General features: G+C 45.5%; 1 protein-coding gene across 1 annotated transcript in view; it reads left to right on the plus strand.

The window, feature by feature from the left end:
* The window catches only part of LOC308312306 (protein flightless-1 homolog), a 65,698-nt gene that overhangs the window by 39,481 nt on the left and 10,941 nt on the right, over positions 1-15,276 (plus strand). The window contains exons 18-25 of the mRNA XM_080794669.1: positions 1-47; positions 845-952; positions 3,134-3,325; positions 3,797-3,901; positions 4,319-4,408; positions 9,611-9,750; positions 12,791-13,043; positions 13,403-13,557. The exon at positions 1-47 is cut by the window's left edge and continues 125 nt beyond it. Of these exons, the coding sequence (XP_080650795.1) occupies positions 1-47; positions 845-952; positions 3,134-3,325; positions 3,797-3,901; positions 4,319-4,408; positions 9,611-9,750; positions 12,791-13,043; positions 13,403-13,557 (1,090 nt within the window). The remainder of the gene's footprint in view (positions 48-844; positions 953-3,133; positions 3,326-3,796; positions 3,902-4,318; positions 4,409-9,610; positions 9,751-12,790; positions 13,044-13,402; positions 13,558-15,276) is intronic.

Consider the following 15,276-nt stretch of genomic DNA (forward strand, 5'->3'; position numbering starts at 1 on the left):
AGCACGTGCCGGACGACTTCTCCCCCGTCAGACCCAAACTATATAAGGTAAAGAAAAACATGAAAACAACTATGGGTGGTGCAGTCGGTAGCGCTTTTGTCTCTGTGACGCATTTTTGTCTTCTGCCATTTCCACTATTTTCAACATGAAATAAATTCAACTTGGAAATGATTAACCCATTTTGAGCTGAGGGTCGATTCTAAGAAAATGTCTTCTAAATCTTGACGGTTTTCTGAAAACATTTTTGAAGTGGTGCAACCATGTTCACCTATGTGTTCATTAATGAGCACCAGCATATTAATGAGTACCAGTAGGGGGCGCTGTTGTGCAGAAACAGAGAGACAGAGACAGTGCTGCACTGTTGACTGCTGTTGTCGGGTTCCGTGATATAAAGTAGAATTGCACACCCGGTGTTTTCATTCAAATCAGCACTGTAAGGCAAGCCAGGGTGGGGGCAGAGAGTCTACAGTCAGACTGACACAATCACACACTGAATATTTTATTAACATTTGGAACCATAAAAAATGACGGTACACACACACACACACACACACACACACACACACACTAAGTAGCCTACGGGTCTTCTCGGATCCACTCGGGATTAAACATAATGATTGACAGACCCGAGGTCCGCGGGGGATGCAGCCGATTATGTGATTATGATAAAAACACGGTTCCGTCCCGCGCTGGTCTCGGGGTCCACTCGGGTATTTTAGGAATCGGTGAAGAGCTCTACTACTGTGCATTAACTTACCTGTTTATTTACGTGTGTGTGTGTGTGTGTGTGTGTGTGTGTGTGTGTGTGTGTGTGTGTGTGTGTGTGTGGTGTGTGTGCGTGTAGGTGGGTCTGGGTCTGGGCTACTTGGAGCTGCCTCAGATCAACTACAAGCTGTCTGTGGAACACAAAAACGCCAAGGTCAAACTGGACACGGTGCCAGAGCTCAGACTGGTAGGTACAGTAGTAGTTACAGTAGTTACAGTACCTCTGCTGGACGCTCACTGTGGGGCAGAGTATGGTGTTTTGTAGATGCAGATGCATTTCTTTTTGTCAAATACCGGTATGTTTTTATTGAACAAATTATACATTTTTACAAACATTATGATATGAAATACATTTTCTTTTCTTTTTTATTATATAGAAAACAAAAAATGAAAGAAAAAAAAAACAAGACAAAAAAGATAAAGACATCCCTTAACCCTCCCACCCATACTGCTCAGTGACATTGCATACTATAGAATAAGATGATAGAAAGCTCATGGAAAACATCTGAAAAGAAAATGGCGTACAGTCAACCATATCAATGGTATCCTGTCTATTCATTGTTTCTACTCAGGTAATGGACATTGGGGGCAGCCAAATCTTATCAAACTGTCTCTCCCTGTTTCTCAGGAAATACCTTATTCTCTCAAGATGAAGTGTACTAGTCATTTCAGATACACAGACATTTGACTTATCGATTAACCATGCAACAGAGGCTGAGCAAATCAACTGCAGTAATTGAATTGTAGGTTTATTAATGTATCACGTGAAAAAGGTCTCATATGTGCTATTTACAACTTCACCAAAATATATATGCTAGTAAAAGAAAAATGCTAGTTGCTGCCTAGGGATGTCGATTATGGATGAATTCATTCATTGATCATTGATAACCTTATAGATGTGCACTGTCTGTCTTGCCTGTCACATCACAATGCAAAGAGAGAGGGACTTTTTTTTTTTTAACCGGCCCACATGTGCGTTCCTCAGTCGCACCATTCACAGAAAACCACCCAATGATTAGCCTCGGAAACCCAGACGTTTTTATTTCCAGGGAGGAAAAAAAAGTCTGGGTCTGAGTCCACTTCAATTCGGCATACAGTAGCGCAAACATTGCTCACTCTCTGCTGATTTCTGATCGTCTGCACCTTTGTTAAATTGACATACACACGGACACATGTACACACACACACACACACACACACACTCCTCTCTCTCCCTGTTGCTCTAAGTAATTAGTCTCATGTCGCGCAGCTGCACATAGTTTCTCCCGGCGGATCCTGCCGGGAGAAACTATGCCATAAAAAGCATAGGTGACTTCCAGGCTACCCAATGATAGACCTGCAGATGTTTTTTAAAAGTTTAATTGAAGAATTTCTTAACGCCGATTTAACAATGAACTATTAAACATCCCTAGTTGCAGGCAGCTCTAAAGGCAGCTCTAAATGTAGACTATCGGTTTGTTAAAACGGGATTTCCATTTCCCTACCTCTCCGTGTCCCTCTCTCTCTCTCTCTCCCCCTCTCCTGTTATTGTCATCCATGGTGTCTCTCCCATCTCACTCACTCTTTCCCGCTTCCATCCCTCCCTCCCTCCCTCCCTCGGAATCCTCTTTATCCCGTTTAGGCCTCGGAAACGATTCTAAAGAAACACTCGTAGGGTCTCTCTAAAGAAACACTCGTAGGGTCTCTCTAAAGAAACACTCGTAGGGTCTCTCTAAAGAAACACTCGTAGGGTCTCTCTAAAGAAACACTCGTAGGGTCTCTCTAAAGAAACACTCGTAGGGTCTCTCTAAAGAAACACTCGTAGGGTCTCTCTAAAGAAACACTCGTAGGGTCTCTCTAAAGAAACACTCGTAGGGTCTCTCTAAAGAAACACTCGTAGGGTCTCTCTATAGAAACACTCGTAGGGTCTCTCTATAGAAACACTCGTAGGGTCTCTCTATAGAAACACTCGTAGGGTCTCTCTATAGAAACACTCGTAGGGTCTCTCTATAGAAACACTCGTAGGGTCTCTCTATAGAAACACTCGTAGGGTCTCTCTATAGAAACACTCGTAGGGTCTCTCTATAGAAACACTCGTAGGGTCTCTCTATAGAAACACTCGTAGGGTCTCTAAAGAAACACTCGTAGGGTCTCTCTTAAGAAACACTCGTAGGGTCTCTCTAAAGAAACACTCGTAGGGTCTCTCTTAGGAAACACTCGTAGGGTCTCTCTTAAGAAACACTCGTAGGGTCTCTCTTAGGAAACACTCGTAGGGTCTCTCTAAAGAAACACTCGTAGGGTCTCTCCAAAGAAACACTCGTAGGGTCTCTCTTAGCTCATTTTCATACAATCCGATGTAAACCTCCCTCCCTCCGTCCTCCGTGTGCAGCTGCAGTCTCTCCTGGACACCAAGGGCGTGTACATCCTGGACTGCTGGTCGGACGTCTTCATCTGGATCGGACGGAAGTCTCCCCGCCTGGTGCGCGCCGCCGCTCTGAAGCTGGGCCAGGAGATCTGCTCCATGCTGCACCGACCCAAACACGCCACCGTGACCCGCAACCTGGAGGGCACCGAGTGCCAGGTACCGTTGACCCAATCTATGCCAAGCCCGCAAATATTGCTTTGCACCCTCGTGTGCCAATCCGCCCGGGAAATCTTGGGTTTCTTTCAATGTCTATTAATCCAGAATTAATAGTACTAGCCCTTACCCGTTGTGAGATATCCCCCCTCCCCCTTGTGGCCGCGACGGGGTACTGAGCCCTGGGTGCGTTTTCGCATTTTTAATTCACTAATAAATTCATTATTAATCATTAATGTGTCAAATCGAAAAAAAGGGCTCCGTTAAGACCTCCATATAATTATGGTCCATGCCTGTGGGCGTGATTGGTGCAGGCAGTGAGGAGATACGGCGGTGTTTCTGACATTCATTCATTCAGACATTGTTAGAATTATAGTATGATATTATTTACCGTCCGTTAGCTGTAGCATCCTGTAATGAATTGCAGCGTTAAGTGACTAATTGTCTTCTTCTCCTCCTCTGCTTCTCCTCAAGGTGTACAAGTCTAAGTTTAAGAACTGGGACGACGTGTTGAAGGTGGACTACACACGAGCAGCGGAGAATGTAGAACAGAAAGCAAAAGATAATCTACTGGGCAAGGTAAGCATGGTGGGGGACCAACAGACTAGGAATGTGTCGTGGCTTGTAAATCAGTCAACTTGGCTGACAAACACAACTCTAATTTCATGGTCAACTTGGTGTGTATGTGTTCAAGGTTCAAGTTCAAGGTTCAAGTTTATTTAGTGTCCCCGAAGGGCAAATTGGGTTGCAGCATAGACAGTACATTAAACAATGAAGTTCACATAGCAGATACCAGAGTACAAAGGTGCACATAACCGTTAAAGTGCTATGCGATAGGTCATAAAAGGTGCATGTTGTGCATAGACATTAGGCACGAGATAATACAGGAAAAAGTGAAAAGTGCTTATCATATTAAGGTCATCTCCTATAGATCTACCCACAGCAGCATTCAGTGTGCAAATAGAGTGTGTGTGTGTGTGTGTCTCCCCTCCCCAGGTGAAGAAGGATGCGGAGAAGAAAGACCAGATGAAGGCTGACCTCACCGCCCTCTTCCTCCCCAGACAACCAACCATGGCCCTCACTGAGGTAAAACAAAGAAACATACATCTCCCTTCACATAGTCCCGCGTAGCCAGAGAACTATTCCACAATTTCCGAATGCTATATAGAGTCTGGAACTACAGCTAGGTGACTGTGTTCTGTTCTCCAGAACTACAGCTAGGTGACTGTGTTCTGTTCCCCAGAACTACAGCTAGGTGACTGTGTTCTGTTCCCCAGAACTACAGCTAGGTGACTGTGTTCTGTTCTCCAGAACTACAGCTAGGTGACTGTGTTCTGTTCCCCAGAACTACAGCTAGGTGACTGTGTTCTGTTCCCCAGAACTACAGCTAGGTGACTGTGTTCTGTTCTCCAGAACTACAGCTAGGTGACTGTGTTCTGTTCTCCAGAACTACAGCTAGGTGACTGTGTTCTGTTCTCCAGAACTACAGCTAGGTGACTGTGTTCTGTTCTCCGGAACTACAGCTAGGTGACTGTGTTCTGTTCTCCGGAAGTACAGCTAGGTGACTGTGTTCTGTTCTCCAGAACTACAGCTAGGTGACTGTGTTCTGTTCTCCGGAACTACAGCTAGGTGACTGTGTTCTGTTCTCCGGAACTACAGCTAGGTGACTGTGTTCTGTTCTCCGGAACTACAGCTAGGTGACTGTGTTCTGTTCTCTGGAACTACAGCTAGGTGACTGTGTTCTGTTCTCTGGAACTACAGCTAGGTGACTGTGTTCTGTTCTCCAGAACTACAGCTAGGTGACTGTGTTCTGTTCTCCAGAACTACAGCTAGGTGACTGTGTTCTGTTCTCCAGAACTACAGCTAGGTGACTGTGTTCTGTTCTCCGGAACTACAGCTAGGTGACTGTGTTCTGTTCTCCGGAACTACAGCTAGGTGACTGTGTTCTGTTCTCCGGAACTACAGCTAGGTGACTGTGTTCTGTTCTCCGGAACTACAGCTAGGTGACTGTGTTCTGTTCTCCAGAACTACAGCTAGGTGACTGTGTTCTGTTCTCCGGAACTACAGCTAGGTGACTGTGTTCTGTTCCCCAGAACTACAGCTAGGTGACTGTGTTCTGTTCTCCAGTCTGGAACTACAGCTAGGTGACTGTGTTCTGTTCTCCGGAACTACAGCTAGGTGACTGTGTTCTGTTCCCCAGAACTACAGCTAGGTGACTGTGTTCTGTTCCCCAGAACTACAGCTAGGTGACTGTGTTCTGTTCTCCAGTCTGGAACTACAGCTAGGTGACTGTGTTCTGTTCTCCAGAACTACAGCTAGGTGACTGTGTTCTGTTCTCCAGAACTACAGCTAGGTGACTGTGTTCTGTTCTCCAGAACTACAGCTAGGTGACTGTGTTCTGTTCTCCAGTCTGGAACTACAGCTAGGTGACTGTGTTCTGTTCTCCAGTCTGGAACTACAGCTAGGTGACTGTGTTCTGTTCTCCAGAACTACAGCTAGGTGACTGTGTTCTGTTCTCCAGTCTGGAACTACAGCTAGGTGACTGTGTTCTGTTCTCCAGTCTGGAACTACAGCTAGGTGAATGTGTTCTGTTCTCCAGAACTACAGCTAGGTGACTGTGTTCTGTTCTCCGGAACTACAGCTAGGTGACTGTGTTCTGTTCTCCAGTCTGGAACTACAGCTAGGTGACTGTGTTCTGTTCTCCAGTCTGGAACTACAGCTAGGTGACTGTGTTCTGTTCTCCAGTCTGGAACTATAGCTAGGTGACTGTGTTCTGTTCTCCGGAACTACAGCTAGGTGACTGTGTTCTGTTCCCCAGTCTGGAACTACAGCTAGGTGACTGTGTTCTGTTCTCCGGAACTACAGCTAGGTGACTGTGTTCTGTTCTCCAGAACTACAGCTAGGTGACTGTGTTCTGTTCTCCAGTCTGGAACTACAGCTAGGTGACTGTATTCTGTTCTCCAGAACTACAGCTAGGTGACTGTGTTCTGTTCTCCAGAACTACAGCTAGGTGACTGTGTTCTGTTCTCCAGAACTACAGCTAGGTGACTGTGTTCTGTTCTCCAGAACTACAGCTAGGTGACTGTGTTCTGTTCTCCAGTCTGGAACTACAGCTAGGTGACTGTGTTCTGTTCTCCAGAACTACAGCTAGGTGACTGTGTTCTGTTCTCCAGAACTACAGCTAGGTGACTGTGTTCTGTTCTCCAGAACTACAGCTAGGTGACTGTGTTCTGTTCTCCAGTCTGGAACTACAGCTAGGTGACTGTGTTCTGTTCTCCAGAACTACAGCTAGGTGACTGTGTTCTGTTCTCCAGAACTACAGCTAGGTGACTGTGTTCTGTTCTCCAGAACTACAGCTAGGTGACTGTGTTCTGTTCTCCAGTCTGGAACTACAGCTAGGTGACTGTGTTCTGTTCTCCAGAACTACAGCTAGGTGACTGTGTTCTGTTCTCCGGAACTACAGCTAGGTGACTGTGTTCTGTTCTCCAGAACTACAGCTAGGTGACTGTGTTCTGTTCTCCAGAACTACAGCTAGGTGACTGTGTTCTGTTCTCCAGAACTACAGCTAGGTGACTGTGTTCTGTTCTCCGGAACTACAGCTAGGTGACTGTGTTCTGTTCTCCGGAACTACAGCTAGGTGACTGTGTTCTTTTCTCCGGAACTACAGCTAGGTGACTGTGTTCTGTTCTCCGTAACTACAGCTAGGTGACTGTGTTCTGTTCTCCGGAACTACAGCTAGGTGACTGTGTTCTGTTCTCCAGAACTACAGCTAGGTGACTGTGTTCTGTTCTCCAGAACTACAGCTAGGTGACTGTGTTCTGTTCTCCAGAACTACAGCTAGGTGACTGTGTTCTGTTCTCCAGAACTACAGCTAGGTGACTGTGTTCTGTTCTCCAGAACTACAGCTAGGTGACTGTGTTCTGTTCTCCAGAACTACAGCTAGGTGACTGTGTTCTGTTCTCCAGAACTACAGCTAGGTGACTGTGTTCTGTTCTCTGGAACTACAGCTAGGTGACTGTGTTCTGTTCTCCAGTCTGGAACTACAGCTAGGTGACTGTGTTCTGTTCTCCAGAACTACAGCTAGGTGACTGTGTTCTGTTCTCCAGTCTGGAACTACAGCTAGGTGACTGTGTTCTGTTCTCCAGTCTGGAACTACAGCTAGGTGACTGTGTTCTGTTCTCCAGTCTGGAACTACAGCTAGGTGACTGTGTTCTGTTCTCCAGAACTACAGCTAGGTGACTGTGTTCTGTTCTCCGGAACTACAGCTAGGTGACTGTGTTCTGTTCTCTGGAACTACAGCTAGGTGACTGTGTTCTGTTCTCCAGAACTACAGCTAGGTGACTGTGTTCTGTTCTCCAGTCTGGAACTACAGCTAGGTGACTGTGTTCTGTTCTCCAGAACTACAGCTAGGTGACTGTGTTCTGTTCCCCAGAACTACAGCTAGGTGACTGTGTTCTGTTCTCCAGAACTACAGCTAGGTGACTGTGTTCTGTTCTCCAGAACTACAGCTAGGTGACTGTGTTCTGTTCTCCGGAACTACAGCTAGGTGACTGTGTTCTGTTCTCTGGAACTACAGCTAGGTGACTGTGTTCTGTTCTCTGGAACTACTGCTAGGTGACTGTGTTCTGTTCTCCGGAACTACAGCTAGGTGACTGTGTTCTGTTCTCCGGAACTACAGCTAGGTGACTGTGTTCTGTTCTCCAGAACTACAGCTAGGTGACTGTGTTCTGTTCTCTGGAACTACAGCTAGGTGACTGTGTTCTGTTCTCCAGTCTGGAACTACAGCTAGGTGACTGTGTTCTGTTCTCTGGAACTACAGCTAGGTGACTGTGTTCTGTTCTCCAGTCTGGAACTACAGCTAGGTGACTGTGTTCTGTTCTCTGGAACTACTGCTAGGTGACTGTGTTCTGTTCTCCAGAACTACAGCTAGGTGACTGTGTTCTGTTCTCCAGAACTACAGCTAGGTGACTGTGTTCTGTTCTCCAGAACTACAGCTAGGTGACTGTGTTCTGTTCTCCAGAACTACAGCTAGGTGACTGTGTTCTGTTCTCCAGCACTACAGCTAGGTGACTGTGTTCTGTTCTCCGGAACTACAGCTAGGTGACTGTGTTCTGTTCTCCAGAACTACAGCTAGGTGACTGTGTTCTGTTCTCTGGAACTACAGCTAGGTGACTGTGTTCTGTTCTCTAGTCTGGAACTACAGCTAGGTGACTGTGTTCTGTTCTCCGGAACTACAGCTAGGTGACTGTGTTCTGTTCTCCGGAACTACAGCTAGGTGACTGTGTTCTGTTCTCCGGAACTACAGCTAGGTGACTGTGTTCTGTTCTCCAGAACTACAGCTAGGTGACTGTGTTCTGTTCTCCAGAACTACAGCTAGGTGACTGTGTTCTGTTCTCCAGTCTGGAACTACAGCTAGGTGACTGTGTTCTGTTCTCCGGAACTACAGCTAGGTGACTGTGTTCTGTTCTCCAGAACTACAGCTAGGTGACTGTGTTCTGTTCTCCGGAACTACAGCTAGGTGACTGTGTTCTGTTCTCCAGAACTACAGCTAGGTGACTGTGTTCTGTTCTCCGGAACTACAGCTAGGTGACTGTGTTCTGTTCTCCAGAACTACAGCTAGGTGACTGTGTTCTGTTCTCCGGAACTACAGCTAGGTGACTGTGTTCTGTTCTCCAGAACTACAGCTAGGTGACTGTGTTCTGTTCTCCAGAACTACAGCTAGGTGACTGTGTTCTGTTCTCCAGAACTACAGCTAGGTGACTGTGTTCTGTTCTCCAGAACTACAGCTAGGTGACTGTGTTCTGTTCTCCAGAACTACAGCTAGGTGACTGTGTTCTGTTCTCTGGAACTACAGCTAGGTGACTGTGTTCTGTTCTCCAGAACTACAGCTAGGTGACTGTGTTCTGTTCTCCAGAACTACAGCTAGGTGACTGTGTTCTGTTCTCTGGAACTACAGCTAGGTGACTGTGTTCTGTTCTCCAGAACTACAGCTAGGTGACTGTGTTCTGTTCTCCAGAACTACAGCTAGGTGACTGTGTTCTGTTCTCCAGAACTACAGCTAGGTGACTGTGTTCTGTTCTCCAGAACTACAGCTAGGTGACTGTGTTCTGTTCTCCAGAACTACAGCTAGGTGACTGTGTTCTGTTCTCCAGAACTACAGCTAGGTGACTGTGTTCTGTTCTCCAGAACTACAGCTAGGTGACTGTGTTCTGTTCTCCAGAACTACAGCTAGGTGACTGTGTTCTGTTCTCCAGAACTACAGCTAGGTGACTGTGTTCTGTTGTCCAGGCGGAGCAGATGATGGAGGAGTGGAACGAGGACCTGGACGGCATGGAGGGCTTCGTGCTGGAGGGGAAGAAGTTCGCCCGTCTGCCCGAGGAGGAGTTCGGACACTTCCACACCCAGGACTGCTACGTCTTCCTGTGCCGGTGTGTGGACGATGCATAACATAATGCCTTTTGTGTATTTAGCCACATTAACGGCGCAGCCTATATCAACATGCCCTGAGTTAATGTGGTTAAAAACACACACTATATAACGTATATAGGCCTATTAAACACAATCAGTGCCGGAAGTTCTTCAAAATAGGAGCTCTGGGTTGGCCGGAGTTGTCTGAGCACTTTTACTCTTGACTTTACATTGCTAGCTTACATTGCAATCATTTTAATTTACCGTATACGATATATGATCCAAAAAGAGTTCATATTTTTGCGGGAGAGACGGACGAGGAGCAGAAATGAAGCGCCAGAACCGGTAAATCTATCCGTAAATCTATCCTACTCGCGCTTCCTCGATAGCACGAGAAATAATCAGAAATGAGAAATAATAAGAAATGAGAAATGAGAAAAAATAATAAGAAAAAATATAAAAACTCGCTTTTTATTTATTTCCTCGATAGCGTGAGATAAACTCGCGCTTACTCGTTAGCACGAGAAAAACTCGCGCTTCCTCGATTATTGAGAAATAATGACAAATAAGAAAAGAAAAAAAGAAACTCGCGCGAGTTTTTATTTATTTTCCTCTTTTTTTTCAAAAACTTGCGCTTCCTCGATAGCGCGAGCCATACGTGGCAGCGGTGGCCGAATGGTTTGCGGAGCGGTCTTGATATCGAAAGGTCGCTATAGTTCGTATCCCCGGACTGGCACGTTTAAAATTACCACCGCTGAAGTGCCCTTGAGCAAGGCATTGAACCTCTCTACCATGAAATGTTCTATGAGCAGGGCCTGGCTGGAAACAAGTTCTTGAGCTTAGTCCAGTTACCCTGCATGGTAAACATAGTACCTTTCCTTTCCTTAGTACAGTTACCCTGGGTAAACATAGTACCTTTCCTTTCCTTAGTACAGTTACCCTGGGTAAACATAGTACCTTTCCTTTCCTTAGTCCAGTTACCCTGGGTAAACATGGTACCTTTACTTTCCTTAGTCCAGTTACCCTGGGTAAACATAGTACCTTTCCTTTCCTTAGTCCAGTTACCCTGGGTAAACATAGTACCTTTCCTTTCCTTAGTCCAGTTACCCTGGGTAAACATAGTACCTTTCCTTTCCTTAGTACAGTTACCCTGGGTAAACATAGTACCTTTCCTTTCCTTAGTCCAGTTACCCTGGGTAAACATATACCTTTCCTTTCCTTAGTCCAGTTACCCTGGGTAAACATGGTACCTTTACTTTCCTTAGTCCAGTTACCCTGGGTAAACATAGTACCTTTCCTTTCCTTAGTCCAGTTACCCTGGGTAAACATAGTACCTTTCCTTTCCTTAGTCCAGTTACCCTGGGTAAACATAGTACCTTTCCTTTCCTTAGTCCAGTTACCCTGGGTAAACATAGTACCTTTCCTTTCCTTAGTCCAGTTACCCTGGGTAAACATAGTACCTTTCCTTTCCTTAGTCCAGTTACCCTGGGTAAACATAGTACCTTTCCTTTCCTTAGTCCAGTTACCCTGGGTAAACATGGTACCTTATGTACAGATTGTGTTAACTGCGCAGCCTATATCAACATGTGGTTAAAAACACACACACACTATATAACATATAGGCCTTATTAACCACCTTTTAAGACCATCTTAGTTCGGGATGTCTTCTTAAAACCTATCCTATAGAAAACTGGTGGTGCAGAGTTACAGACCCATAAGGGTCCCTTTGGTTCCGAACTATCATTTAGCTGGTGCTGTGAGATTGTATTTAAACCCATTTTGGGCGGGAACCCCTTTTGGTGTTTGAAACATTATGTTATAATTTAGCCATTGAAAAATAGCACATCTACAAGCTCATAGGTCTGCTATTTTTGAAAAGTCGTAAAAATGTGGTGCAAATCATTGAATATATATTTCCGAGCGAACATTTTTAACTAAAATATTGGCTTCTGGGGGGTCCCTGGAACTACATATTTTGAGATGGGGGTCTGTGGCCCAATAGAGATAATTCTGGGGGTCCTCTGGGGGACATGAAAAAGGTTACGCACCACCGACATAGAAACTTGGGTTTTTCTGAAAAATTTTAGGATTTGGAAGCATTCCTTTTTTTTATCGACCCGACCAGTCCAAAATGGGTTAAAGGGATTGTGACATTAAGAAAAAGGTTTTGGAATTGTTCTTATTTTCTTTAGGTTTTCTAATCTCAATTGCACCCAAAAAACATGAACTTTTAACATTCTGGCTCAAACAGGTGCTCTGATTTGCCGGCAGTTTGTGATGTAAGAGCCTGCAAATCCCATATATGTCAATGGGATTTGCCAGCAGATGTCACTGTTTTCACTGTGTTGCCTGTTTTCATTGTAGCTCAAAAGGCTTCCAAAACCCCCAAAAAAAAACTCACACAGACCACAGAAAATCCACTGAATGTTCAAAGTTCAGGTTTTTTGGGTGTAATTGAGGTCATAAAACCTAAAAGAAATAAATGATGAGAGGGGGCACGGTGGCACAGTTCGTAGTGCTGTCGCCTCACAGCTAGAAGGTCCTGGGTTCGATTCCCGCTCGGGGCGCTGTGGGTGCTGGCGGCGTGTTTCCTCCTCCACGTCATCAGTGCCCATACCCGAAGGCGGGGGTTGGCGAAAGGGCCTTTCTGTGTGGAGTTTGCATGTTCTCCCCGTGTCCCCTAGGGTAGGTACCATCACAAAAACATGCAGTAATCCTGGTCTCTAAACTGCCGCCCCCTGGCCAGCCGGGGCGCCTGATGGAGGGGAAAGGAACTGGTTGGAATAACGTGTTCCTTCCACGCGCTATACGTCCAACCAGGGAAACTCCCCCCTGTCAGGTGTAAAGGAGCAACTTGGACACTCGGGCATGAAGGGAGCACGAGTTAAGTCCGTTGCTCTCCCCAGGTTGGCGGAGGGTGTGTAGAGCCCAGGATCACAGTAGATGATTGGCACAGGGGTGAAAAATGGGTTACAAAATCGTGGGATAAAATATATATATATAAAATAAAATAAAATGAATGTCATAAAACCTTTAATCAATGCGAGCGTGTTTCCACAGATACTGGGTGGCCGTGGAGTACGAGGATGATGACAAGGACAAGGAGGGGGGGAGAGTGGGGGGGCGAGTCAGAGGAGGAGGAGGAGGAGGAGGAGAAGGAGGCGCAGAGGAGGAGGACGACAAGCAGCCCGAGGAGGACTTCCAGTGCGTGGTGTATTTCTGGCAGGGTCGGCAGGCCTCCAACATGGGCTGGCTCACCTTCACCTTCTCCCTGCAGAAGAAGTTCGAGAGCCTCTTCCCCGGAAAACTGGAGGTAATAACCAGTACGACACGAGTTAACGCGGGAAGCGAACGCAGCTGTTGTGGCAGTCTGACACGCACACACACACACACACACACACACACACACCATATTATATGAAAAAGGCTTATTGTGTTCTATGTTTAGGTGGTGCATATATATGAATAAAGGTTTATTGTGTTTTATTATGTTTAGGTGGTGTGCATATATGAATATATATGAATAAAGGTTTATTGTTTATGTTCATGTTTAGGTGGTGCGCATATATGAATATATATGAATAAAGGTTTATTGTTTATTGTTCATGTTTAGGTGGTGCGTATATATGAATATATATGAATAAAGGTTTATTGTTTATTGTTCATGTTTAGGTGGTGCGCATGACGCAGCAGCAGGAGAACCTGAAGTTCCTCTCGCATTTCAAAAGGAAGTTCATCGTCCATAAAGGGAAGAGGAAAGTGAAGACGGACTCCGCCCAGCCCTCTCTCTACCACATCCGCACCAATGGCAGTGCCCTCTGTACCAGGTATGTACCAGGTACCAGGTATGTACCAGGTATTAGGGCTGTCACGATTCGCCTAGTCCACGATTCAATTCAATTTTCGATTTGCAGCTCACGATTCGATTCGATGTTCGATTCGCTATCACGATTCGCCTAGTCCACGATTCCATTCAATTTTCGATTTGAAGCTCACGATTTGCTTCGATGTTTGATTCAATTTTTTCAATCAATTTTTTAAAAACCTCCTTTTTCAGCATTGAGGGCTATATTCATTATAATTTAGGCCAATATCTTGGTTTGTAAAGAAAAACACTTGTTTCCCAATAAGTCACATTTATTTTTCTATAAATAACAAATCAGAATGAGAATAATAAAAGGTTTAACAACTTTGGGTTTCATGCCCTAACAATTTTTTAATGTTTCTTTAAGATGAGATGACTTGTAACATTCTTGTTAAGCTCTAAGTAAGTAAAAGAAAGAAAAAAAAAGACAAATAGTATATAGACCCATCTGTTGTTAGTGCAATTTGATCTGCATGGCTCAGCCCTTCAGTGATTTGTGCCCTCACTTTATCATACATGCCAGGCAACACACGCGTGGTCATATGCGACCTGCATGGCATTTTGTAACGTGGTTCTGCTGTTCTGCAACTCTCATTAAATATTGAAAGCCAGCGTTTTCCACCATTGAAAGTGCTCGCATGTCTGCAGCTATGCAGACCGCAACTCCGTGCGTTAATTGTTTTGCACGGGGCGAATTAGCTGAGAGCTTTTCTCTATAAGAATCTAGAATATAGTTGGCTGTGTTGTTGTCTTTGGGAGGCACACTATTTTCCGACAGCATTCTAGCCGACGGGGCAACGGTCCGCTCCGCAGCGGGGGGACCGTCGCTGCGATGCGAAAAAGCGATGGTCCGACATGCGCTGCTCCCGTGCTTGCGGTTAGGGTTGTGATGTCTGCTAAGATGCTGGCCCATATTTGACGTGTTGCCTTTGGGATACGGCACTCGTCTTCTTTTCCACACTTATTTCCGTGTATCATCGTCGTCGCCGCTGTCTACAACAGCACTGGCCATGTGAAACGCAACAGCGGTCTCGTTCTCTCACTTCTGTCAACTCCTCTCTTCTCTCTCTCTTTCTCTCTGTGTGTGTGTGTGTGTGTGTGTGTGTGTGTGACTGACTGTGTGTGTGTGGCACGGCTCCGATACAGCTGGCTTTTCGTCTCTTTTTTTTCTCCATGCATTCGCATGGGCGGAATGGCCCGGCCGCTCGCGGAAGTAAAAACATAAAACATCGCGATTCGGAGCCTCATTTCGATACATTGAATCGAACGTCAATTTCGATTCAATTTCGATTCGTATCGAGAATCGTGACAGCCTTACCAGGTATGTACCAGGTACCATGTAACCAGGTACCAGGTACCAGGTATGTACCAGGTACCAGGGACAACCCCACACACACATTTGTTCTATAGAGCACCGAAGTCTGACGTCACTTCCAGTAGAGGGCGTCAGTCCCCAGGTTCATGCATTTGTTTAGTTGCATTGAAATCCCCATTGAGGCGATTTTAGATCGCCTCATATAAGAACTGTGTTTGAAAAATAAACACGTCACCCCGGCGGCTTCACTCATATGGATATGAAGAATCAACTGACTGAGAGAAAACGCTAATGTTACTGCTGCTGAATTAGTTATATTTTCGCTAGAAGCAGACTGTATCATATATGAGTGACTGACTGTTGCAA

This window comes from Protomyctophum bolini, assembly GCF_963924005.1.
Source record: "Protomyctophum bolini genome assembly, contig: SCAFFOLD_228, whole genome shotgun sequence".
Classification (NCBI taxonomy): Eukaryota; Metazoa; Chordata; class Actinopteri; order Myctophiformes; family Myctophidae; genus Protomyctophum; species Protomyctophum bolini.